Genomic DNA, 26827 nt, shown 5'->3' with positions numbered 1-26827 from the left:
CCACGCTGTGCCGTCACTAGTGCTGTGCCGCGTAACTGATTTCATCTCGCCACGGCCTGAGCAACATTGCCCATTTCGTTCATGATTTGACCAAACGCCATGCGTCTGCGCCCAATCGTCTTCATTAGCGGCCAGAGCGGGTGGGCGGACTGACAGGTGACTCTGACGAGCGACGCAGATGGGAGAGGTTGCCTAGAAACGGCCAGGAAATGGCGTGGTGCAACGACAGCTCCCCGGAGGCCTGTTTTCGGACGGAGCTGAACGCCACCGACGCCCCGCCGCCCGGCGACCGCGCCCTGATGCCGGTCACGCTCAGGGTGGCGCTGGCCGCCGTCATGATCTTCATGATCGCCATCGGTTTCCTGGGCAACGCCATCGTCTGCCTGATCGTGTACCAGAAGCCGGCCATGCGCTCGGCCATCAACCTGCTGCTGGCCACCCTGGCCTTCTCCGACATCATGCTGTCGCTGCTCTGCATGCCCTTCACCGCCGTCACCGTGGTGACCGTCCACTGGCAGTTCGGCGGGGACTTCTGCCGCGCCTCCGTCATGCTCTACTGGTTCTTCGTCCTGGAGGGCGTGTCCATCCTGCTGATCATCAGCGTGGACCGCTTCCTGATCATCGTGCAGCGGCAGGACAAGCTGACGCCGCACCGCGCCAAGGTGATGATCGCCGCCTCCTGGGCGCTGTCCTTCAGCGTGGCGCTGCCCTCGGTGGCGGGCTGGACGGCCGTGGAGGTGCCCGCGCGGGCGCCCCAGTGCGTGCTGGGCTACAGCGAGTCCCTGGCGGACCGCGGCTACGCCGTGCTGCTGGCGGTGGCGGTGTTCTTCGTGCCGTTCGGCGTCATGCTGTACTCCTACCTCTGCATCCTCAACACGGTGCGGCGGAACGCGCTGCGCATCCACAACCACGCCGACACCCTCTGCCTCAACCAGGTCAGCAAGCTGGGCCTGACCGGCCTGCAGCGCCCCCCGCAGGTCAACGTGGACATGAGCTTCAAGACGCGGGCCTTCACCACCATCCTCATCCTCTTCATCGGCTTCTCGGTGTGCTGGCTGCCGCACACGGTGGTCAGCCTGCTGGCCGTCTTCAGCCGCCGGTTCTACTTCAGCGCGTCCTTCTACCCCGTCAGCGTCGGGGTGCTGTGGCTCAGCTACCTGAAGACCGTCTTCAACCCCATCATCTACTGCTGGAGGATCCGCAAGTTCCGCGAGGCCTGCCTGGAGTTCATGCCCAAGACCTGCCGGATCTTCCCCAGGGTGCCCGGCCGCAGCCGGCGAAGGATCCGGCCCAGCAACATCTACGTGTGCAGCGAGATCCAGTCAGCCGTGTGAGGCTGAGCCGCCCGTGCGAGCAAGACCGCTCGCTTGGTCACCTCACACACCTGGCAAACAATCCCCCCCCCCCCCATCTGTTATACACCTGCACCCTCCCATTTTAATGTCACACACCTTCTCTTTCATCCTTCATACACCTGAACATTCACCAGCCTCTTCTCACACACCTCCCTCCCCTCACACACCTGCCTCCCTCACACACCTGTCTCCCCCACACACCTGACTCTTCTCTCTCATCTCCCTCTCCTCACACACCTGCCTCCCTCACACACCTGTCTCCCCTCACACACCTGACTCTTCTCTCTCATCTCCCTCCCCTCACACACCTGCCTCCCTCACACACCTGACTCTTCTCTCTCATCTCCCTCTCCTCACACACCTGCCTCCCTCACACACCTGTCTCCCCTCACACACCTGACTCTTCTCTCTCATCTCCCTCTCCTCACACACCTGCCTCCCTCACACACCTGACTCTTCTCTCTCATCTCCCTCTCCTTCACACACCTGACTCTCTCACATACCTGATCTTCTCTCTCTTCTCCCTCTCCTCACACACCTGCCTCTCTCACACACCTGCCTCCCCTCACACACCTGACTCTTCTCTCTCATCTCCCTCCCCTCACACACCTGCCTCCCTCACACACCTGTCTCCCCTCACACACCTGACTCTTCTCTCTCATCTCCCTCTCCTCACACACCTGCCTCCCTCACACACCTGTCTCCCCTAACACACCTGACTCTTCTCTCTCATCTCCCTCTCCTCACACACCTGCCTCCCTCACACACCTGACTCTTCTCTCTCATCTCCCTCCCTTCACACACCTGACTCTCTCACATACCTGATCTTCTCTCTCTTCTCCTCTCCTCACACACCTGCCTCTCTCACACACCTGCCTCCCTCACACACCTGACTCTTCTCTCTCATTTCCCTCTCCTCACACACCTGCCTCCTCACACACCTGTCTCCCCTCACACACCTGACTCTTCTCTCTCATCTCCCTCTCCTCACACACCTGCCTCCCTCACACACCTGACTCTTCTCTCTCATCTCCCTCTCCTTCACACACCTGACTCTCTCACATACCTGATCTTCTCTCTCTTCTCCCTCTCCTCACACACCTGCCTCTCTCACACACCTGCCTCCCTCACACACCTGACTCTTCTCTCTCATTTCCCTCTCCTCACACACCTGCCTCCCTCACACACCTGTCTCCCCTCACACACCTGACTCTTCTCTCTCATCTCCCTCTCCTCACACACCTGCCTCTCTCACACACCTGACTCTTCTCTCTCATCTCCCTCCCCTCACAAACCTGCCTCCCTCACACACCTGTCTCCCCTAACACACCTGTCTCCCTCACACACCTGACTCTTCTCTCTCATCTCCTTCTCCTCACACACCTGCCTCCCTCACACACCTGACTCTTCTCTCTCATCTCCCTCTCCTCACACACCTGTCTCCCCTCACACACCTGACTCTTCTCTCTCATCTCCCTCTACTCACCCACCTGCCTCCCTCACACACCTGTCTCCCCTCACACACCTGACTCTTCTCTCTCATCTCCCTCTCCTTCACACACCTGTCTCCCTCACACACCTGACTCTTCTCTCTCATCTCCTTCTCCTCACACACCTGCCTCCCTCACACACCTGACTCTTCTCTCTCATCTCTCCTCCTCACACACCTGTCTCCCTCACACACCTGACTCTTCTCTCCCATCTCCCTCTACTCACCCACCTGCCTCCCTCACACACCTGTCTCCCCTCACACACCTGACTCTTCTCTCTCATCTCCCTCTCCTTCACACACCTGCCTCCCTCACACACCTGACTCTTCTCTCTCATCTCCCTCTCCTTCACACACCTGCCTCCCTCACACACCTGACTCTTCTCTCTCATCTCCCTCTCCTTCACACACCTGCCTCCCTCACACACCTGACTCTTCTCTCTCATCTCCCTCTCCTCACCCACCTGCCTCCCTCACACACCTGTCTCCCCTCACGCACCTGACTCTTCTCTCTCATCTCCCTCTCCTTCACACACCTGCCTCCCTCACACACCTGACTCTTCTCTCTCATCTCCCTCTCCTTCACACACCTGTCTCCCCTCACGCACCTGACTCTTCTCTCTCATCTCCCTCTCCTCACACACCTGCCTCCCTCACACACCTGCCTCCCTCACACACCTGACTCCCTCACACACCTGACTCCCTCACACACCTGACTCTCTCACACACCTGAACTCACTCCTGTCACGACAGGATATTGCTGAAGACTGTTTGAAGAGTGGATATGTTCTCAGTGTGGTGCAAATTTATGAACTAACAAACATATTGTAACATGTTTTCACATGGAGTGTGTTTTTCTAACACGCAGAACTCAGGCACTGAGGCAGAACTCGATGTCATGGTGTGGAAACCTCGCCTGACATTTGAGCATCCGTTTCCTGAGACTGTATTCCAGCAGTTTGCCAGTTTTTTTAATCCAGGTGGTCATGTTTATATGTCTTTGGAACTTGTGTGAGTGAAAATGAAAATACCCTTTTCATCATGAACCACATTCCTGTCCGTGTCAAGAGACAAAAGGTCTCCTCACAGGAATCTGATCTGTGCAGAAGCTGCCGTTTGTGAGGTCACAATTGATGCAGGTTTTAGGGGGGGCGACTGTCATACCTCCCCATGCCTGGGGCCACCAGCACAAATATTCTCCTAGCAAATCAGGCACATGATCCCCGTTCCACAAATTGTTTAGTCTGGCCTTTGGTGCAGAAAAAGATTTTTTACCATCTCTGTATCAGTACTGGCATGCAGCTGAAAGGCAGAATCTTCGTTTTTGAGGATCGTTTTTTTTTTTTGGGGTGGGGGGGGGGGTTGGGGGCAGTGGTGGACGAGCTTCACCTCGGTTACATTGTAAAGCCGTACAACTGCACCGCCAGCTAAACCGACCCATTTTTTCTTCAGGGGACTGAGTAAGTGTGGAATCCATGAGTGAGTGGGATTGCGCAGGGTTGCTCTTGCCCGATGACTAATGCGATGATTATGTTCATGAACAGGTGTCTGCGGTTCTGACAACAGTCAGTGCGGTTTTTGTGTTCCAGCAAGGTGACGAGACATGCCACCCCACTTAAAAAGGGTGAAACCTTATATTTTTGTGATGACTAAGTGGTGAGTTTTAATTCTTTTAACCCCCTTTCAACCATAAAAATAACATTTTTGGACTTTTCATACTTACCATTTTTATTTTGCGACAGATGTCATAACAGCACACAGATGATACTGTACATACCAACCCGACTGCACTCATAAAGTTCTCCCTTGCTGCACTGCAGAACTGCAGGATAGATGGGGTGATGTTAGCATGGTCTCATGTTATAAACATGCACTAGCCTGACTGGGGGGAAGGGGTTGGAAATGAGCCCTGCTATGAACATTAACTGTGGCACATCTGTGTCTTGTTTTAACTTGTAAACAATGTTAAATTGCATTGTCCCCAACACATGAAATAAAAAATATGACAGGAAGAACTCATTTATCCTGTATGAAATCTATGAGAAACATTACATTGCTGAATATCACATACATAATCTTGGGGAGACATTGTCTCTGGGTTGAGAATGAAGCATACAGAATCTGAAGAATATTCCAGAAGTTGTTTGTGCATTTTACGTTCAAGGTTTTCAAGGAATTTTGTGCGACGTGCACAAAGAACAAAACCCTACTGTGGCTCCTTTAAGACGGTGAGCAAGCATTTTCTTGATTCAAACTGGTTCAGTTCCGTGTGCACTGAGTGTTCCAGCTCCCCGTGGCCCCAGGGAGTTCATGGCCTTCACCAGGGGCCCCGCAGCAGTCCCATCCAGCTCAGTGGCGGGGGCCAAAAACCATTTCTCTCAGAGGCTGGAGTTTCTGTCAGAGAGGGAATAATGCAGGTCCATACCTGGCAGTGGGATTGAGGCTTTTCCCACAATCAGATCCCCTTACTTCCTTTGATTCCGGAGCAGGTGATTTTGGGAATGGGGGACACTTGCTTGATTGAGTGATGTCATTCAGCTGTCTCTGGAGCAGAACACAGGGGGGTAGGGCGCTGTTTCCGGAGGAGAACCAACTGGGTGTTCACAGCGCTGACCACCACCGTGCCACACTCAGAATTTAGCATTCTTTCGCTAGCCTGGCTGTGTGAATATTTACTGTCAGAAGCAGCGAGTTTCAAATACACTGTACACGCTCATTTTAAATGGACTGCATTTATATAGCGCTTTTATCCAAAGCGCTTTACAATTGATGCACTCATTGCTTACAAAGCAGTTAGGGTTAGTGTCTTGTAAGGACACTTGACATGCCAGGCGGGGTTTGAACCGGCAACCCTCCGACTGCCAGACAGTCGGTCTTAACTCCTGAGCTATGTCGCCCCATAATGTCGCCCATTTTAAATGTGTACATTGAATGGGGACTGATTCATCCACTGTTGATGAGATGCCTGAGATGTGTTCAAAGCAATACATGTGCCCTTTGAAAAATTTGATTAAATATTTTTTTGTTTCCATGGACATTAACTGATTATAATGTTCTATTAGCCTGATACTGTTGCTTTTTAAACTTTGTTTTTCTACCCCGAGATATAGAATGCTCGCTGCGAACAGATGGCTGAGAAAAATGCTTCCAACTTCAACTCAAGTACAGGGGTGTTGGGCAGTCTGTGGGGAGTGAGGGGGTGGGGGGGTGTTTAAGACACCGCCCAAAACGGCTTCCCTTTGAAATAAGGAACATTTGTGAAACAACTTGTCTCTCAATCAATCTTTAGAGTTCAATCAGAGGCAGAAGTAAAACCAGCATCAACACAAGACAGACTCTGTGGACAAAAACTCCTGAATGATGTACCTTTTAGGTCTGGGTATATACAGTGAGTCCATCTCACGTGATGTCAGAACATCCAGCACTGTGTAGCAGCTTACCTGCTGCAGAACCTCAAAGACAAGGTTGTTTGCGATTTGAAATGGGAGATAAGAGAGGTTATATTGCCCACATTAACTTCCTTACCGAGTGACAGGCTGGGAGGTGACCTGCAAATATTTGCATTTCTTCTTGAATGAACTGATGTAGCGTACAACCGGTGTTAATGCAATTGGACGCAGGAACGAACCAGAGGAACCGTACATCTCTCGCCTCGTTGTCTCCCCCTGCAGGGTGAAAACGGAAGGGCTAATTATCCACAGGCAGCATTGCGGGGAACGCCGCTGCTTCACGTCGCTTGCCGCGAGGCTAAAAACAGCTGCTCAAGGTGCGATGATGACTCACACCCCGAGAAGCTCTCGTGGGCTGAGAGATTTCACACAGCACATTTTGTCCTATTTTCTCATAAGGACACAACGCGCTTTTTAAAAATAAATGCTCTCAGCTTGTTGGAACAGCGCAGGCTTGAACGTTAACTTTAGAAACGTCAGGCAGCAGTTTTGTTAAGCTGTGAAATCATGTTGAAGGCCGCATAACTCTCCAAAAGTTAGGTGGCAGTGTAGCATAGTGGTTAGGAAACTGGGATTGTGACTGAGAAGTTGTTACAGTTACACTGCCGTTGTACCCTTGAGCAAGATAATTAACCTGAATTGCTTCAGTATACAGCTCTATAAATGGATGTTAGCTAAAGAATCACTTCGGATAAGATCTGCTTATGATGGGTCCCCTCCTGGTTCCCCGCCCCCTGGTCTGGTATGGCAAATGTATCTCTCGGTCGCAAGAACAATTCAAAACCCCCGACCCCTCTCCCCCACAACTCGCCACCCAGGTCCGTAAGCGCAAATCTCTCGTTATAATCTTTATTATATATAAGAGAGCTGTTTGACTGCCTAGAGTAAATGGTTTACTATTTGTGATATGTGCCATTGGAGACCACACTGAGTCAGGATCTTTACAAAAAGCCTCGCAAGCATGGGACATTCGCGCGTGGGAACTCCGACAGCTGCGCCTCTCTCACCTTCATGTGTGATCGCAAAGCATCTTGGGACATATATGGCTAAAAATGGCCGACTACAGCACTGGACGACAAGGGAAGGATAGATCTACGCGAAATGATGCCTCTAACACGGATCTCCTGTTACACCCTGAGCTTCTGTCCCGGGACTTCATTCAATTGGTGTTACACGAGGTCAGATGAATTAAATGTTTTTGGTTCAAAGCAGTAATTTCTGGTAATAGCTAGCCGGCATTGGCTGCACAGCTACTGCTAACGTTAGCTAAGCTAGCTGGCGTTCATGTCAGTCCCGGCTAAATTAATGTTACCGCCGTTGCGAATCATGACACCGACATTTCACCGATTGCCGAGGAGTTTGCACTAACAGTGAATCTTGCGATCAAAATGGCCAGTTGTCTTACAGAAGTTTTAACTCTAACTGCAACAGAGTGGCTAGCTAGCAGGCTCATTAGCTAACCGAACTTAGTCTAAATAGGTAGAAATTTCCAGTGCGGGGCGTTGCAATGCTGTAATGGCTAATGAAATTAGCTAACCAGCGGTCTGTCCTGTTTCGCTAGCTTACTAACCTTTACAATAGAGTAGTGGTCCCGAAAACTTGCTACCACAGAACTCCGTGGAGGCAATGCTTTCCAAACTGTAGTATAATGCGTTAGGTGTCTTTAGAGACCCGTTCAAAGTGGCACGTTTCTACATGCGTGTGGAAAAACTGCGTTGGGTACAGGAAACAAAAAACAAAAAGCTTTGTATTCAGGTTCACCTTTGATCATAAACCAGCACTTGTTATTGTAGCTTGCTGTATGTTGCGATGTTGGTTTCGTTGTAGGCAATGCACCCTTAAGCGCGGTGAAAGTGCTTATGGTAAGCTTAATTTGACACTTTCACGTGGTGGGGGTCGCAAAGTGTGTATTTGCTCATTATATGTGGCATTTAAATGCTCGGAAACTCTTGTGATTGACAGTCAGACGGAAAGATCGTTTAGAGGAGGTAAAGCTTGAGGCAGTTTGAATGTCGAAGCAGTGTTACTTTTGTGCTGGGTGTGCCAACTGCGGTAGGCTGGGGGTTAGGGAACAAAAGTAGGGAGATACTAGCATCGCATGTACATACATACACATTACATTACATTTCCTGCAGTCCAACTCGTTATTACACAGATAACATTTTTACATACAACCCGTTCATACAGCTACTGTATACTGCAGGGCTGCAGTCGGGGGGTGTGGGGGTCCTGCTGTTCTGGGCCCTGGGCCTAGGCCTCTGATGGCAGGCTCAAGTCTATTCTGTGACCGTTTTTAAATGCAATTATTATGCGGAGTGATGTTGTAATTAATGAATATTTCAGGTCTGTATCCATTTAATCCCAGCTGTATATTTCTCTGATGCAGTTCAGGCTAAGCAGCTTGCTCTAGGGTACAACAGCAGTGCCGCAGCGGGGAATAAACACGCAGAACGTACTCGCACGGCCCTGGAGTTACCAGGTCAGTTCCCTGCCCGCTGTGCCACAACACTGCCCCCTGCAGCTCACTGTCCCTCCCTGCAGAGGAAGATCGGGGCAGGAGAGCACAGCGAGGCGAGCCAAGACCGGCTGACGGACCTGTACCTCCAGCACGTCATCCCCCTACCGCAGCGGGACCTCCCCGACAGTCGCTGGGGCCGGAGGGTGGGGCGGAACAGGCCACGCCCCTCGCCGGGCCACGCCCACAGAGGCACACACAGGTGAGGCAGATGAGAGCTTGACCGGGTTCAGTAGGTGCGGTGGCAAGTCGAAGCTTGCGTTGCTGTGACACCTACCACCCACACAAAGAGCACTGCTGCTGGGTAGAATCAGGGTGGGGCTGTCATTTAGGCTATTGTGCTGCGAAAAAGTGTTTGCCCTCTTCCTGATGTCCTCTATTATTGCTTATTTGTCGCACTGAATGGTTTCAAGATCTAATAGACAAGATGTAATATTATACAAAGGAAATCTGAGTAAACACAAAACACATTTTAAAAATAATTTCATTTATTTAATGAAAAAAATTAGCATAAATGCGTTTTGTGTTTACTCAGTTTCCCTTTGTCTAATATTACAAAGATCTGCAACCATTCAGTGTGAGAAATGTGCAATAATGGAGGAAATCAGGAAGGGGGCACATACTTGTTCACAGCACTGTATATTCTATATGGCATAAGCACATCGTCTCCTGTTGAAGTGTGTTGTATTTGGGCCTGTAATGTAAAGGGTAGGCCCTTTAAGAGTTTCACATTTGTATTGAATGGTGGAATGCGTTTGTTTATTTCCTGCTCCAGTTCTGGGGGCGAGAACACGCGGAAGAGGCCGCTGATCGTGTTCGACGGCAGCTCCACCAGGACCGGGAGCGTCAAGCTGAAGAAGCCGGAGCCGGGCTCCGGTACGGACCGCCTGAAGCCCCCGCCCTCGGGGAACCTGGCCAACCCCATCCGCAAGCTGTGCGGCCCCCCCTCCAGCCCGGCCGGGACCCCCGTCAGCCCCCCGGGGGGCACGAACAGGAGCCCCGCGGGGAACGGGAGGACGGGGTCGCCCACGTCTCCGCCTCCTGCGGTCGCCACGGCAACGGTCGCCACGGCAACGGTCGCCGCGACAGCGGTCGCCACGGCAGCGGTCCGAGTGAAGCGGCAAGCAGCTCAAGAGCGGGAGTGCGACAGCTCGGTGCGTTGGCTGTTACGTGTTAGAACACCTTTCAGCTCAGTCATTTATCTATGTGGATCATTATCCTTATTAATATTTACGATGTATGCGATTGTGGAGTATATGAACATAGAACATGACTATATGTAACATAGAACATTGAGTATATATATATGGAGTATATGAGTGTAGAGCAGACCTGGGTCAAATTCGTATTTGCTTTGGATTCAAATACTTTTCTACGCTTTACTGATCTTGTTTGGTGTATTGGAACCAATGAAATACTCTCAAAAAGTGCAAACCCCGCCTTCTGGTCATATTGGCAGGCTCAGTTACACCAGGCAAGATCAATAGAGCACCGAAAAGTATTTGAATCCAAAACAAATACATATTTGACCCAGGTCTGGTGTAGAGCATATATAGAGTATATGAGCATAGAGCATGAGTAGAGTATATGAGCGTAGAGTATATGAGCATAGAGCATGAGTAGAGTGTGTCACAAAGGACTCTGACAGGGCAGACAGTGCGCTGCCTCCCTGGGTGTGTGGAAGTATAAAATGCATGGTTTCACCAAACTGCTTGATTTATTGAAGGTGTAGATTAGTTTTGCTCTCCTGATTTAGCATTGGTGTTTCGGCAGGGAGAGCTCAGGTCCCCGGAGGCGAAGAAGAAGATTCAACATGTGACGTGGCCGTGATCCTGTTACCCCCCCCCCTCCCCTCCCTCGCTGCCCCTGGGGGGGGGACTCTGCGCACCTGTCACTCCAGTGCTGCCGAATCCAGGGGTCTCATTCGTCAGAGCCGCACAGCCCCCTGGGAAACCCTTGCTCAAGCCTTCCTCCAGAACCTCCCCACCACCGTCACCCTGGAAACAGCCCCGTGGAACCTCCAAGTGCACTTACACCGCGGAGAACAGACAGACTTCTCCAGAATCTTCCCGATGTGACGCAGTTGGCCGTCCTCAGAGATCGTGCTTCCCTGTGTATAATTCGAGTTGAAGAATTGAAGTTGAAGGTCATTATATTTCTACTTTCTGTCCCCCTGCCCACCCTCCCCCCCATTTTTTTGACTGTCCTCTGCCCCCCCCCCCCAAAAGAGACATTGGAATGACTTTCTGTTGAAAGTTTTGACTCCAACTTTATTGCAGGTGTTCAGCGGTAGTGGACCACTCAAATATGGTGCAGTCGGTCTTTTTGGCGGATTGCTCTGAAGGGTTTGGGAGTGGCTTGTGGATTTTGTGACTGAGCTCAGACGACTGTTACGGGGTCAGTTTCTGCAGGGACATCTAAAGACTGGAGCGGACCGGATCGCATCAGAAGCGTTAGCTAAGCATCGCTCAGATAGCAGCTTAACAAAAGCAACGGCCACCGATAGCAGAGCGACGCTCGGAATGCTGGGGCCCTGGTGCCGCCATCGCGTTCGGATAAAGACGACGCGTTAAAAGGGGTTTGGCGTGAAGGGACCTCCCGTGGATGGAAGTGAGGTCGTTCTCCGTATGTCTCTGTATCATATGACCTGTGGCTGTTTGTAAAGATTTAGTGTCCTTTTCTACAGTGTGTGCTGTCTTCCAGTGCAGTCTCCACAATCCAGACACGTGCGTAAAGAAGGAAAGGCCAGGCTTTGTGGATGCGAGCTCTGGGTGTTTTACAGTCGAGTACTGATTGTCGATGATGTGTGATTGGTCGTTTTGTCGTGTGATGGAAGATTTGAAGTAGCATCACGTATTTTTACAGTTAAACTGAAAGCATCACCTTGTGTGAAACGTGTGTACATAAAATAAATAGGATTTGGAAGTTATTCGTCTCAAATGTGATTTTTCTTGGGAAAATGTATATCCCCTGTACAGCCCCCAGAGGGCGCCAGAGACTATTATTTTTTTGAGACTGCTGGCACTGACTGGTAAACTTACACAAGGAATTTTTTTAAATGATATTGAATCATTTTAAACAGGATTAGCCAGTATTCACATAGCATCTAAAAATTATTCAATTTTAGTATTAACCCCTTAAGTCACACCGACCTGCACAGTATCCTGGTCTGTGTGGGTTTATTTGCATTCTTTTCTGTTTTTTTTTTTTAAATAGTGAAATATTACATATGCGTTACATATGTGGTGTGGCGACAGTACTGTGGATATATGAAATGTCGTATCTCCTGTTTATATACACTCTCTGGAAGATGAGCCCATCTACAAGGTCTGAGCAGTACTAGCCAAGCAGTCCCTCAGTATATCCATGGACAGCATACATTCTCCCCAGTACACAACCAGCCAGTCGCAAGCTATTATAGTGATGACTGCAAAGCATTTTAGCCAGTGAAATGATGTTTCTAACAGTGTATAGGTTCTTGGGCTTGCATAAAAGAACACGGATTGTTTATCCTGCATGTGCAAACCATACATTTTTCAGTACGTATGCTGAGAATGTTGCACAATGGCAAACAAAAAGTTCTAGAGACTTTTAGGTTATTTTACAACAAAAAATTATTTTGTAATGCCTAAGCCTAAATGGAAGACTTGACATTTGGAGGCCTTGGAAGAAATCACTTGTCTGAGTGAATATTTCTCAGGAAGACGCTGAAAATGGCTTTGACTCCACAGCGAAGGACTCAATCCCATTTTATATTGGTGAGCATAATTATTTATTATTATTCAGTACGCTTATAAATATGGAGTAGGCCTATGAATAATAAATGTTTGCTTGTGATCCAATCAAAAAATATTTTAGGTGGGAAAACCCTTACCACTGTATTTGAGCTTCTGTTATTTTGTGTCAGTAATATTTTGACTCCTGGAAAACAAATTCCCAAGGGTTATTGCTCAGAAGAGACCAGGATTATGCCTGTAGTCAAAAGGGTTCAAGAATAGCAACCATTTAAGTTGGGCATGCCATTTTCAGGCTTGTCTTAATAAGGGGGCTCTACGAAAAGGGTTAAAATGTTAAAATGTGCTCTGTCCTGTACAGAACTATTCTCCAGCTGTGATGTGTACATTCTGTATTATAAAGATTATGAAGGAGATGGTGTTTGATTGGTAAACAATGGGCGGATACCTTGCATCTGTATTAAATATGAAGTTTTATACGAAGTTCTTTGATGATATTCATGGAGAATTTGGGCGCGGCGGCGGCATCCTCCGCAGACCGGTCGACGCAGTGAAGATTTATGTGCGGCTTTTTTGGAATGCCCAAACGGCTAACGGCCCCAGCTGCGTGTCTGTCGCCGCTTTGTCATCCTGCTCTCTCCGTCAGCTCCTGATGCTCAGACGGTTGTTTTTCTGGCAGTGTGTGTGCGAGAGAGAGACGGCGTGCGTTTATGGAAAGTTTCGCTCTCGCGTATAGACGGGAATGTGGCGAGGGAAGGAAGCTTCGGGGGCGTCCCGCGCGTGCTGCGTTCGGAGAGCCAGCCCGGAGGAAAACGACAGTTTATAATTAATGGCGTCTTTTCCGAGAAGATTCCTTGAAAGTCGTCTCGAAAAAAGGCGCCAAGAAGAAACTGGTGAGTTCATGCCTCTTTTTGAATTATTATTATTATTTTCCTTCCTGGTGTGTATTAAGCCTTCTGTACATTGAAAGGGCTGAGAGCTCAAATAATCATTAAATTCAGTTGGACCATCAGAATGCATTACATAGGTGAAATAACGGCATGTGTTTTTTTTGTGTTACTCATTTGTGATCATCTTGTGCAGTCTGATTCCTCCCATGACCGTAGACCATGATAGGCCGATATGCTCTGTGCTCTCCTTCGCTGATGACTAGAGGTCACAGTCCATAGACCTCAAGGGATCTGTAAACTGTAAACACAATGGCGTGAAGACTGCCTTTTACCTTCTGAATCCGCACAGTGAAAGACAGCTCGCAAAATATGTGGCGAATCACTGGGAATACTGTAGACTTCCATAAACTTCCGGGTGGGAATCCCCCGGGCCGTCCTGGAATAATATTCCGGTGGTTAGTATAATGGGTAAGGAGCTGGTCTTGTAACCTCAAGAGGTCACAGGTTCGATTCCCGGGTAGCACACTGCCATTGTACCCTTGTTGATCAAGGTAGTTAACCTGCATTGCTTCAGTACATATCCAGCTGTGTAAATGGATGCAGTGTGAAATGCTGTGTAAAAAGTTGTGTCAGTCGCTCTGGATAAGAGCGTCTGCTAAATGCCTGTACTTTACTGTGCTGTACTGGTTAAAATAAAGGTTTAGGTCCTAATGGAAGAGGAGGGCTTGTACACCACAGTGTTATCCCATGATGATTTCATGACGGAGTGGGTTTTATTCCAAGCTGAGGGGGTTTTGTTTTATTAATATTTGATCTGAGATAATTTGTTACAAGGCTGGTTCTCTGCCTTGGTTGCTTCACATTTAGCTGTAGCTTAATGAGGCTAATTATCTGTACAGACACACATTTATTTTCGCTATATACGTCAATGCAATTACTATTTTGTGTCAGATGTAATCATTTAGGCAAATCAATTGGGAGCCTGGGTTTGTAAAAAAAAAAAAAAAAAAAAAAAAAACATAAAGTAGTGCTTTAAACCCAGTGGAATGGGTGTCTCTCTCTGCAGAAATTCTGTGTTTTTTTTTTTTTTTTGAAGGAAGCCAGCCAGACACCTGAGATGAAACAAACAGCCAAAAGAGCTTCCTCATACTGCATAAAATTCACCTGCAGTTTTCACAATATGTGGTGGTTTTAAATGCCTGGAATTGAAATTGAGCGAGTCATCTTATGTAATTGACAGCGAGGGAAGAAAATGGCAATGAAATGACAAATGTGCCTGAACAAAACAGTTTATTGTCACTTTTACACACAAAGCAACACCATCACATCATAAATTAATATGGCATTTTCATATAGTGTAAATCTCTGTTAGTCACAATGTGTGTTAGCTCACTTTGTATAATATATCATTACTAAGTCATAGCTTAGACAAAAGAGCTATTGTCGGCTTCTTCAAACAGACAAAGAGAAATCCTTCATTTCGGTTAGTTAGATTTTCCTTACCATGTTCATAGTATAGTAAGTCTGTGCTTACATGTCATTTAATTTATCTTTGATTCATGCTTCAAAACGTCAGATACATTATCGAAATAGCCATAGGTCAGTGCATGCAGTCAAAAACATCTGAGCTATAAGAACACTTCGGTAAATTCATAAATGCCAGTCCGATAGCATGTTCTGTTAGCGGGAGTAGTCTGTGGTAGTACAAAAAGCTGTTAGTATTTCTTGTGCTTGGACATTGTCGCCGTCGACGTCTCTCTCTCTCTCTCTCTCTGAGGCCCGTGCGTGTGGGACTCTCTTCCTCCCCCGGTGGGGGGGTGGGGGAGGGCTGGGGGGGGCGCCTCACATGTCTTTGCCGCACTCGGGACACAGGATGTCGTCCCTCTCGGTCAGGAAGCCCCGCCCCACCAGGGACACGGAGCACTTCTTGCAGTTGAAGCAGTCGTTGTGCCACTGGCGCTCCTCGAAAGAGATGTACTTGCTCCCCCCCATGCCTGCAGGGGGAGCAAGCGAGCAGACGAGATGTTGTTACGGCACAGACGTGGGCCGTGGGGAGTCACGTACCTTATCAGAGTGATGTCAGTAAGAAATAATAGTTCTTATTGGCAGAGAAGTAGAGGGGTAGGGAGAGATAGGGGGGAATAGCATCACTGTACAGCAGGGGTCCTCAATCATATCCAGAAAGGGCCGGTGTGGGTGCAGGCTTTTGTTCCAACCTGGCAGTTACACACCTGATCCTACTAATCAGGTTGCTTGGCAAAGACTCTAGTGGTCGATTAGTTCTGCTGTACAAGAACGGACGCTGCTCATAACTGGACTGTAGTCACAGGTCTGTAATCGGAGGTCTGCGTTTGGCGGTCTGTACTCGTGTCTGTTTGCCTGACGGTGTTCTTGCACTGCTGCAGCACAGACCACAAGTGCACCCTATTTGAGACTGTGCTGAGGAAGGATTGCGTGAGTGATTAATGTACCTGGAACTGTGAGTGCGAATCCTCTTCAGAGAAAGGAATGTGTGTACAGTGAACCAGAGGCCTGCTGCCTGCTGGAAAAATGTCACTTCTCTGTGCGCTGTTGTGGTCTGAGGAGCTCAACGGGTGTGTTTCTGTTTGCCTTTCCCTCACATTCCCCTCTAACGTCTCATCGCAGGAGACCGTTCTCAAAATGCAGTCTTCTACCGGCTTCTGTGCGGAGGGGACGGCTCACTCTGGCTGTGTTCTGCCCCAGACTGAAATTCCACCTCCTCCAGACTGCACGCTGGCTGCCCTTAACCTTGCCCCTGTTTATCTGTCCTCCGTCAACACTTCCTGCTGTGTACTGTGTGCCTCTGGTTATAGTAACAGTGCAGTCCGTTTATCATGCTATGTTCATTCCGCTGCTCTGTGTAGTCTCTGCTAACGATCATAGGGGGGCGCTGTGTCTTCGCTGTGGCAGTGTAGTTGTGCTGTAGTGTGCTCATATACTCTATATAATCTACACCAGACCTGGGTCAAATATGAATTTGTTTTGGATTCAAATACTTTTCGGTGCTCTGTTGATCTTGCCTGGTATAATTGAGCCTGCCAATGTGACCTGAAGGCGGGGTTTGCACTTTCTGAGAGTATTTCATTGCTTCCAATACGCCAGACAAGATCAGTAAAGCTTAGAAAATGTGTCCCGATGGTAACCGTGGCGTCGGCTGATGACGTAATGCGGTGGGCGGGGCCGTACCGCTGATGGGCGTGGTGCAGGACGCGCACTTCTTGGCGTACAGGTTGCAGTAGCAGGTGAGGCAGTAGGCGAAGTCGTCGCGGGAGGTGAAGCGCTGGCCGGCCAGCTGCAGCTTGCAGCCGGTGCACAGGAAGCAGTCTTTGTGCCAGGGCTGGTCGTGATAGGTCACTCCGCCAGTGGTGATTGGCTGGCGGGACGGACAGAGGGAGGAGTTTAAGCAGTGGGCGAGAATGTTTGGGAAAGAATAGTAGAATCTTTTATCTGCCAGAATCGTTCTGCTGTATGTAGGGTTAAAGTATTTCTAATAATCTGACCCAGATTTGAGAAAAGTGTTTTCATCATTCTTATGGTGTAAGTTCTGGGCATGTATCCTTATTGCATAGCCCTTATGAATGGATGAATGAATGAATGGATGGATGGATGGATGAATTGATGAATGCATGAATGAATGAATGGATGGATGGATGGATGGATGGATGGATGAATTGATGAATGCATGAATGAATGAATGGATGAACGGGACCCACCTTCTTGCAGTGCACGCACTGCATGGCGAACTGCTTCTCGTAGCAGGGCACGCAGAAGTTATGGCTGTCCTTGGGGATGAAGCTCTTGGTGCCGATTGGCTGCTGGCAGCGCTGGCAGGTGAAGCAGGTCTCATGCCAGCTGTTCCCCTTGTGCTCCATCTTCTTGGAGCCTGCAGGGGGGGTCAGAGAGAGGGGGGGGTGAGGAGAGGGGAAGAGAGGGAGAGAGAGGGAGAGTGTGACAGAGAAAGAAGGGTATTCTAAGTTTCACAGCAGAAGACAGCTGAGGTGACAGAGGCTTTAACAGTCAGAAGGCCTCCAGTTTACTTTCCCTCACACTGAGTTTTTAATCAAGTTTTCCTTTTTACCATACTTTAATTCTTTTATTTTAGTTTGGTTTTCTGAATCAAACTGTTCTCTTTCTCTTAACTTTTCACTCTCTCTGTTTTCTCCCTTTCTCTCTCTCTCCTGCTCTCTGTCTCCCTCTCGCCCCGCCCCCCCGTCTCCGTGGTTACTCACCAGGCATGATGATCTTCTTGCAGGCGTGGCATTTGGAGGAGTACTCGTTGGAGTAGCACTCGGTGCACAGGAGCTGCTCGTCCTTGGTGGAGAAGGGCTTGTCGGCCAGCGAGCGCTTGCACTGGAAGCAGTGGAAGCAGGTCTCGTGCCAGTGGCGGTCCTTATAGGACAGATCCTGCGGGGGGGCGGGGTTGGGGGAAACAATGAGAGAGGCGATTCGTCATGCGCGCGCTGTGCAGGCAGATCGCGGGCACCTAATTGGCCAGAGGGAATTGCCCTCCCTCCCCTGGTGACGGGTCAGCCAATCACGCGTCTCCCTGCAGGGGGGGGCTGGCACGGCTTGCAGCCAATGCCAGGCTTATGAGGCCCTTCCGCACGCTAGAACAAAGTCATGAGAACGGCAGCAGCCCAATCCCATGATTCATATCACTGAAATATGACATGAGTATTTATGTGTCTCTAGATCAATCCAACCATAGATGTCTCGAGGGAGGTGGGTTAAACCTTATCATAGGCCCTAATGTCCATTTAATTGGAATACTGATTCCTGTCACGTTGCAGGGGGTGTTTTAAATTATTGGAGGAGGGGGGTGTGTTTTAAATGGTACTCAGCTATTGTGGGCCCTGATGATCCAAAGCCTGGAATTTCTGGAGGATGTAGTTCATTACAAGCTCTGAGATTCTGTAGTCCAGAGTATCTGGAGGGCCCTCAGCCTGATGATACCGACCCACAGTCAGCATTCCAGACTGCACTGGTCTGAGGGCAGTTCCTCACTGCAGGACAGAGTCCACGTGGAAACAGGATCTCTTTCAGCGTCTTTCAGGAAATGGCAGATCTTTGCCCTCAATGAAAATCTCAGTTTTGCTCTTGATCTGTCTAGGCACCACCAGCAGTCAAATTTCTATGTTCTCTCACCATGATCATTCCTCGTGAGTGATGTGAGAGAAGTGCTAAAGTAAATAAAGATTCTTTGGGGCATCGGGAGGTGTGAATATTCCTGTGTACCCCACCCCCACCACTCTCACGCGTGTGTGTGCAGATCAGTGTGGAGTAGATGGCTCAAGCAGGGAACTGGCAGAATCCGCACCTGACACTTTGAGTTTGGGGTCCAGGAACTGCAGCCAGGAGCAAGCTATCGCAGTACTGTGGAACAGGAAATTCCTGCAGATTACTGGCCATTTTGAAAGAACCGTCTGTTTTCACCAATATCCACTGTGACTTATTTTGTTTGTGTGACTGTACACTCTTTGCTTCGAAAAGTTTTGCTGGGATCTGCAGGAGTCTTTTTCAGATTTTTACCAAAATCTAAATAGTTACGATCATTTGGGGGGGTGGGCAGTGGGAGTGTTCGGTTTCGTGACGGACAGGCTCACCCTGCAGTTGCAGCCAATGGGCTTCTTGCATTCCTCGCAGGTGTTGGAGTACAGGCTCTCGTAGCACTTGATGCAGTACGGGTTGTCCTCTCGCAGGACGTACTTCTTCCCGAACAGAGACTCCTTGCAGTAGTGGCAGTCGAAGCGCTCCGTCATTTTGGCACGGGAAAGCTCCCTGTACTCTGCAAAGCGACACAAAACGTTACCGTACTGTTTCCTTCCTTACTTCGCACTGGAGAAGATCGGCACATTTACGATATTGTTACAAAGTTCAGCACTTAAGAAGAGAAAGGCTTTTCACTTCATGAAAACTTTATTCCCTTATTCACTGCACAGGACTTGGCCACCATCTTGTGAGAATCACAATCTTCCTCGTCTATGGTCTGTTTCCTGAAGAGGTGACTCTGTCCACGTTATGCATTTACTGACCCAAAGAGCCACAGGGGCCTATATTCAGTCTTTTGAGGCCCTGGGGGTTAAATTAAATGGTCACACAGCTTATCAAGTGACACTAAGGGTAACTCCACTCCTACGAGCAGAATAACACTGATCTTGTGAAACAGAACTTCTGAAAGACCTAAAACGTTTTCTGTAAGTTCAGGTGTCACTAGACCACAATTCAGGTTTTGCCAGCTTAACATTACAGGCATTTTTTTTAACCAATACAAACACAATGGCACAGAAGACAATTATGGTAGTAAACAATTTTCAGTTTTCCTGAAATTTTTGTAGATGAGCCAATCTAGCAATGCGACCCACAAAGCAGGTAACCTTTACCTGTCGTCAGGGCAAGGGCTTCTGGGAATTAAAAACTGTACATCCTGGAGTGATATATTTGTCTATATATATATACGGTACCCAGGATAAAGGACAAGGACTTGTGTTAAAACTGTGCTGGTGACAGATGGCTGTGTGGGACATTGTTCCCATGCACGGTTTAAGACCGTCCTGTCAGTGCAGGACCCCCTGACTGACGGCTCAGACAGGCATTCGTAGGCTTCGTGTGCGGCGCCCAAAGCGTGTGGTACAGCGCCAGCCGTCAGTCACGCGTTCCCTAGCGACCCGGTCGCCTGGAACCCCGCGGCCGCGTTCCAGCCCCGCGGCGGCATCCCGCCGTAGCCCGGCGGCGGTATCTGCCCGGGGCCCGGGCTCCGTTTCGCGGAACGGCGAGTTTGGCGGGAGCCGGTAAGCCCCCGGGGGATTCCACGCGGTGGGAGCCGGGCGCGGTGTCGTATGAAAACTCCGCACCCCCCCCCGGCTAGCGTGTCACCGCGGCGGGGCGAGGTGGCGAGAGGTCCTGACGGGAGGGGCGAGAGAGAGGCGGTGGCGTGCCGAACGGACCCCCGCTCGCATGCAGGGAAGCGCAGCTGTTCTGAGACCCTCCCCCGCTAAGCCCCCGTATCCCCGCCCCCCAGCGTTGACGTCCAGCTGGCACTGTGGCCCTGAGCCCAGAGAGGCATCCACTGCGCCCCCCCAGCGTGAGCGCGTCCAGGCTGGGCACTGTGGCCCTGAGCCCCCGGGAGAGGCATCTCACTGCGCCCCCCCCTGTCCCTCCCCAGCAAAGCCCCCTCTGTCCTGTACACACATAGCCAGAGCTCTGCAGAGGGGTCTCATCATATCAGGGTCTCATCATATCAGGGTGTAAAAGCAGGATAACCTCTGTCTTTCCCTCTCTCTGGCTGTCTTTCTTTTGTTCTTTCTCTCTCTTTTACTCTCTTTCTCCTTTTCTCTGACTCCCTCTCTCCCTCTGCATCCCTAACTGTCTCTCCCTCTCTGTCCCCCCTCTTCTCTCTCTCTCTCTCTCTCTCTCTCTCTCTCTTTCTCTGGCAGTGCAACCACTTCTTTCCTGTGATTTATTCTTCACTTTCCTAGAAAAATGTCAAATGCCTGCCTTCCTGTTTTTACATTCGTATTTCTCTTAAATCTTTTTTTCCCTCCTCTGTCTTCCTCAGTGTGCTCTCTCTCTCTCTCACACACACACACACACACACACACACACACACGCACACTCACTCACACAGTATCATTAGGAGACACATAAAGTTTTACACAGTACTGAGGAACGGCAAGGTTTAAATGCCGGTTAATGCCGTCCACCCCTTCCAGTGCCAAACCAGACTCGGCCATATCCTGTTGCAAATGTTCCTTTGCCTTTCCTGACTTCGGATCTGCCCTTTGACCTCTCTCCTCTAGCGTTTGTCAAATGGGTGAAATTGGTCACTTGTGCTCACACTAGTGATCTTCGTTCCTGGCCCTGTAGAGCCTCAGGGTCTGCTGCTTTCTGTTGTTAACTGGCATTTATTCAATCAAATAAAGCTGCCTCTTACACAGTTAACTCCCCTGGCTTCTTGGGTCTGAATTGGTTGCTGATATTAAGGATAAAGCAAAAAACCAGCCAACCCTGCGGCTCTCCAGGACCTGGAATGAAGAGCACTGGCCTACACCACCACTGGGACCTAATTTATCCTCTGCCTCTCAGTCTAGTGCCAACATCAGGGAATGAACTGATTTTAATATTCTTGACTGATTTATATGGGTTGCAGGTTTGCTTCCCAGTTGGGACACTTCCATTTCATTCTTCAGCCTTAACTGCTTTGGAAAATGTCCGCCTGTATAAATGGAGTTGATATTTTTAAAAATGAAGCTGTGTAGGTCGCTCTGGGTTAGTGCATCTGCTAAATGCATAAAGTGCCTGAAGACCCTCTCTCTCTCTGAATTCATCTCTCTCTTTCTCTTTCTCTCCCTCTTCCTCGTCCTCTCCCTCTTTCTCTCTCCCCCTCTCCCCACAACCTGCTCCTCCCGAATGGTGCACTTAAAATAAAAATAAAGAATGGAAATACCCTGCTGGATAAGAGGGGGGTGGGGGGGGGCAGTTGGCTGGGCTGGGCGATGCTGTGCGCTCTTTTGATGTCCTGGCAGCTGGTCCCCCCCCCGAATTTGGGAGCGGAGACGCGCGTAAAGCACCACTTCCACGGAGGCATCCGGGCCGCGGCACGTCATCACCTGTCACTATCGCCAATCGGCTCTGATGGACGGCGCCAAGGCAACGCGTCGCGGTAACGGAAACCGCGCTAGCCGGCAGCGGCACCGCGCCGTACCGAAGGGCAGGTGTTTGGGGAATTTGGGAAACAGGCCCCCCGTGGCTCCACTATATCCCTTAAATCCCACGGAGGGAGCGAAGGGCAAATTCCTGAAATCGCACATCCAAGCCCAATAAAGTTCTATATTTGATCAACAAATATGACGGAATATGATCTTTCCCTCAACGGCGTATTGGATGTCTCTGTCGCAGAGACATCTTAGCTGCTGTGTGTGAAGCTGTAAACCAGGATCAGTGCATACCTTCAGCTCAGGAGCCCGTTAAATGGGTGATATCTAGACTCATAATGAAAGGACATGGACACAGAAAGGTCTTTATCTCTGAAGGCTTTGCCTAAAGAGGTTCTTTGGTCTGGGAAATGTTTTTTTTTTACCTCCTTCACTCAACTTTCGTCTTTACGAGAATCAAAGGACTGTGCATCTTCTCTGCTGGACAGAGCCATTGATAAGCCTTCTAGAAGCTTCCTCCGATGCCCATGTGGCTCATGCAGTTATGAGAACTGAGAATGCAGCATGAATTAGCTGTTTTTTCTTTCTGTTGAATTCAAGTGGACTGATGAAGGACTTTAACATTAAGGAAAAATATTATTGGTCATTTTATCAGTGATTATGTAACATTTTCCATTAGAGTATCCATTTTGACTGTTTGTGCTTTTGTGTCTGTAATGATATATTGTACGAAACCAATGGACGGTTGGTCTACCATGTTGCCTGGCCCTCTGTAAGCCATTCGTTCACATTCACGGGCAGTTGTGGAGAAACATTGCGGACATTTTGTTAGAAACCTTACCCAAAAAAAGGCTTCGGTAAGTAGCGAGCTGTTTATGAAACACGCCTGTACTGGCACTACAATGGTTAGCATGCAGCTTCTGTAGCTTCAGCTCAATATGAAGCGTGCTCCGGTGCTCTGTCAGTCACCGACTCGTTTGACCAATCAGAAGACTTTTCTACGAGTTGCAAATCGCTACGGTCACCTCAGACACTCACGAGGTTCACGAAGCCCCGCCGGTACGAACCCCCGCGCCGCTCGGAACAGCTGGCTGCTGGTTTCGGACCAGCGAAAGTTCGCGCGGAGTGAGAGACGCTGTCAGTTTAACAATGTGAGGTGCGTATGGAGGGTGTGACCACATTAACCGTTTTTTTTCATAAACCCCGTTATGTAACCGGCGGGCAGATCTGAGCGCGCTCACAGGACAGAATCTGTCATTTCTTCAGTCTCGTTTCTCCACTGCACTTTCCCCCACCTCCTGTGAACCTTGGAGAAGCTCTCCAGGACGCGGAGAAGCAGGTCTCTGAGGGTCTCACGATTTGACACCTCTCCTGGTAATGTCAGTGCAGCCTCTCTGCTGCCAACACGCCCCCCCCCCCCACTCCTGACCCCCCCCCCGCCTTTCAACACTGTGACAGATGCACTGAGCCCCAGCTGTGTGCTGCCACACCCACACAAAGCTAATTAAAGCCAACAAGAGGTTCACCAGGGACGCCCCCAAATGCTTTCACAGCCAAAAGGAGGAGGGTGACTAAACGGGACGGGACGGGACGGGGGGGCCCAGCGACTGTCTTCCTACATTACCCAAATTTCCTAGCCGACATCCCACCCTCATCGCAATTCATTTACCCCCCCCTCCCCACCCCCCAAATACATATAACTTCAGTCAGCATTCCACCCGTATTCACACAAATGCATTCCTGTTTATCTTACAGATAACCCCCCCTCCTCCCCCACAATCCAAATTCTGTTCCGCCACATGCACTGTAACACCATTCCTCCTTCAGCCATCCTGCCCTACCTAAACTCTCCCGTGTAAATATATTCACAAGCCCCATATTAAAAATACCCCCCCCCCCCTTTAGCCTTACCCCCATCTGAAGCACGTACAGTTCTGTACTGTGCTAAACGGTGGCCACGGCAACAAAGGAAGTCCCCACAAGTGCTAATTATATACACGCGATCACGCGAAACGGCGCGTTCGTGTTTTAAAAAAGACTATTCAGCTGCAAAGGTGACCTATTTACTACTGAACCGTCTTTTTTAAAATAACTGATGTAGCAGGTGTGACTGAATATAAACCAGAACCTATTTGAAATCTGTTTACCCCCGTCAAATTGTGGGTACTTCCCCTTTTGGGTACTCGAATGCTAGTTTAATATGGATTCGTGTCGTTAAATATGTAATTCGGTGTGAATATGGACCTCGATTGCAAGTCTATGACTGAAAAATCATTTTTTGGTTGACATTCATTTGATCTAGTTTTTTAATAAGTGCTTTTACATGATTCTCTAAAATGATTGTTGACTGATGACCATTTAAATGTAAAGTACATTCACTCCCGGCATCTGCTGCTATAACTAACTGCTTATTCTCAGATAGCATTATTAGAATTATATAGGTAGCATTATGAATTTATCATTATAATGTGTAAGGATAAAAAAATAAAATAAAATTCAATTGATAGTTGACAACTGCATCTGTTAAAAACCGGCTTTGTAAAATCACAAGATTTAAAAAAACAAGTTTTCTTTGCTTATCAGCTCTGCTCAAAAGCACAAAAAAAGTTTCATTTTTCAAACTGTTTTCAAAAAATTGCAAGCATTCTTATCTGAAACGTCACAATATACACCAGAACTGTTACGCACAAACATCTGTTTCTCATCAACTTGCAATTAGCCTTTTTAAAAGCCTTTTTAAAACCGATATCCATCCATAACATCATTTAACGTGGAAAACTGCTAGTTGACCTTTGCAGTGGCCGCTTGCATCGGTTCCCAGCGCGAGCACTTACCAGTGTTAACTGTCGCACACTATTTAGGAAATGCTGCCCTTCGTTCTGAAGAACCGTTAGCCGTAGGCTACAGGCTGCAGGCTGCAGGCATCAGTTACACAAAGCAGAGGAGCGGAGAGGAAGGGAGCTGTATTTGTACCAGCAGAAGCACAGCTGAGATTTCAGCTGTCAGACAGTGTGGGGAGAGGATTAAAGAGAGGACAGGAGCGGACAGAAAGGCAGAACAAAGAACTACAGGCGTAGAAAGTAGGGTAGGAAAAAGAAAAGAGGGAAGAGAAACAGATGAAAAGTGAGGGGAGAGTGGAGGGGGAGAAAGGAATGATGAGAAGACAGGAGATGGAGAGGAGAGAGGAGTTGAGGGAAGAGAGGAGAGGAAAATTGAGATTAGAGAGAGGAGAGGAAAGAGGAGAGGAGAATTGAGATGATAGAGAGGAGAGGAAAGCAGAGTTGAGGAAAGGAAAGGGAAGAAGAGGAGAGGAGGAGTGTGGAGATGAAAGAGGCTATCCTATAACTGAGATGAGAGCGATGAGAGGAGAGCAGAGGAGAGGAGAGGAGAGAGGGACAGGCAAGCAGAGAGGTGTGTGTATGAATGCAGGGTTGGAGGTGAGTGGCTCTTACCTTGCTCCCCTTGCCTGCTCGGACTGAAAGTGTTGGGATGGGGGGAGTCCTGCTCTCTGTTTTATCGGATTACTCCACCTCTGGTACAGCTAATTGGAGCAGTTGGGATGGGGCGAGCACTCTTTATCAAGATGGCTATAAATACAACATCTCCACTGAGCCTCAGAGATAAACTCCTCTGCCACCAACCAACCAGTGACCTTTTAAGGCTGCGTATTGTAGTCCAGCACACGCAAGTGCAGGCATATGCACGCACTCACACACACGCACGCACTCACACACGCACTCACACACACACACACACACGCACGCACACGCACGCACACACACACCCTCCTACACATACACACACACACACACACGTACTCACACACACGCACGCACACACACACACAACCTCCTGGACATACTCACACACGCACACACACACCCTCCTACACACACACACACACACACACACACACACACACACACACACACACACTCACATACACACTCCTGCACATACACACACACATGCATCACACACACGCACTCACACACACTCCTGCACATACACACACACGCATTCACACACACTCCTGCACATACACACACATGCATGTATACACACATACATACAGTATATAAATGCCAAGCACACACACACACACACACCTTGTTTGTGGTAAAAACAAAGCATCGGAGCTTCATTCTGTTCTGGGACAGGAGCTCGTCCTGGTAGGGTTCATTTTTGCACGAGGGCAATGGCGCACAGAGAGGTGGGAACGCTGCAGATGAGGATCAGCCGGGGCGCTTCATCTCCAGGCGGATGGAAAGCGGATCGGCCCGAGCCGAGAGGAGAGAGAGCGGCCGGCTCCCGTTACTCACACCCCCCCGCCTGGGTGAGTGGTGAGAAGATCAGGCCTCCTGCACCGGGGGGACCGGGACCACACCAGAGTTGTGGTCCCGGTAGCAGAGTTGTAGCGGTCAGCTCCGTTAGGCTGCAGGGTTTGGAGTGCAGAGAGATCAAATTCTTGCCATTTAAAGGTTCCTGTGCTGTACTGCTGTGTAGCGCGCACACCTGGGCGTGTGGGGGAATGCGACTAGTATGAGAGCATGCGCACGGGACAGCTGACTCCTACATCTGGAAACATTGCAGCTCGAAAACCCACTGATGAAATGTCACATGTTTTGGGGGTCGTCGGCATGCGGTTTAAGTGGTTTATAAAGGGGACGGGGTGCTGTGTCCCCCTGTCCCGTCTAACGCAGTGAGCAGAGAGGGTCCTGTC

The 26827-nt window shown here is 49.3% G+C and overlaps 3 protein-coding genes across 4 annotated transcripts; 2 read left to right on the top strand and 1 right to left on the bottom strand.

Moving 5' to 3' along the window:
• Window positions 1–117: 117 nt before the first annotated feature.
• On the top strand, window positions 118–1790 carry gpr45 (G protein-coupled receptor 45). The gene has a single exon (XM_064311389.1). The coding sequence runs from the start codon at window positions 210–212 to the stop codon at window positions 1332–1334; it is 1125 nt and encodes a 374-aa protein (XP_064167459.1). The 5' UTR covers window positions 118–209; the 3' UTR covers window positions 1335–1790.
• Window positions 1791–7265: 5475 nt separating this feature from the next.
• On the top strand, window positions 7266–11737 carry c15h2orf49 (chromosome 15 C2orf49 homolog). Its single transcript, XM_064310861.1, has 4 exons — window positions 7266–7471; window positions 8835–9010; window positions 9584–9962; window positions 10582–11737. The coding sequence occupies exons 1-4, from the start codon at window positions 7346–7348 to the stop codon at window positions 10636–10638; spliced, it is 738 nt and encodes a 245-aa protein (XP_064166931.1). The 5' UTR covers window positions 7266–7345; the 3' UTR covers window positions 10639–11737.
• Window positions 11738–15242: 3505 nt separating this feature from the next.
• LOC135241002 (four and a half LIM domains protein 2-like) lies at window positions 15243–25706 on the bottom strand. 2 transcript variants are annotated; one of them, XM_064311087.1, is made up of 7 exons: window positions 25557–25678; window positions 24939–25103; window positions 19057–19238; window positions 17683–17857; window positions 17167–17336; window positions 16640–16826; window positions 15243–15426 (listed from the first exon to the last, which is right to left on the bottom strand). In XM_064311087.1, the coding sequence occupies exons 3-7, from the start codon at window positions 19210–19212 to the stop codon at window positions 15275–15277; spliced, it is 840 nt and encodes a 279-aa protein (XP_064167157.1). In that variant the 5' UTR covers window positions 19213–19238; window positions 24939–25103; window positions 25557–25678; the 3' UTR covers window positions 15243–15274. The 2 variants fall into 2 exon arrangements, with proteins under 2 accessions (XP_064167157.1, XP_064167156.1); XM_064311086.1 differs by lacking the exon at window positions 24939–25103 and having other exon boundaries at window positions 25557–25706.
• Between the last annotated feature and the right edge of the window lie 1121 nt (window positions 25707–26827).

The sequence above is a fragment of the Anguilla rostrata genome, chromosome 15 (genome assembly GCF_018555375.3).
Source record: "Anguilla rostrata isolate EN2019 chromosome 15, ASM1855537v3, whole genome shotgun sequence".
NCBI lineage: Eukaryota > Metazoa > Chordata > Actinopteri > Anguilliformes > Anguillidae > Anguilla > Anguilla rostrata.
The sequence above is the reverse complement of the archived record's forward strand: the minus strand, read 5'-3'. Positions and strand labels throughout refer to the sequence as shown.

What these genes read in the sequence shown, in the direction of transcription:
- gpr45 (XM_064311389.1), top strand. Translation starts at nt 210, where the DNA reads ATGGCGTGGTGCAACGACAGCTCCCCGGAGGCCTGTTTTCGGACGGAG.
- c15h2orf49 (XM_064310861.1), top strand. Translation starts at nt 7,346, where the DNA reads ATGGCCGACTACAGCACTGGACGACAAGGGAAGGATAGATCTACGCGA. An exon ending in GCCCACAGAGGCACACACAG is followed by an intron (nt 9,011 to 9,583) that starts GTGAGGCAGATG and finishes TTCCTGCTCCAG; the next exon opens with TTCTGGGGGCGAGAACACGC. An exon ending in AGCGGGAGTGCGACAGCTCG is followed by an intron (nt 9,963 to 10,581) that starts GTGCGTTGGCTG and finishes GTGTTTCGGCAG; the next exon opens with GGAGAGCTCAGGTCCCCGGA.
- LOC135241002 (XM_064311086.1), bottom strand. Translation starts at nt 19,212, where the DNA reads ATGACGGAGCGCTTCGACTGCCACTACTGCAAGGAGTCTCTGTTCGGG. An exon ending in CAAGAAGATCATCATGCCTG is followed by an intron (nt 17,337 to 17,682) that starts GTGAGTAACCAC and finishes CCCCCCCTGCAG; the next exon opens with GCTCCAAGAAGATGGAGCAC. An exon ending in CTGCACCACGCCCATCAGCG is followed by an intron (nt 15,427 to 16,639) that starts GTACGGCCCCGC and finishes CTCCCCCTGCAG; the next exon opens with GCATGGGGGGGAGCAAGTAC.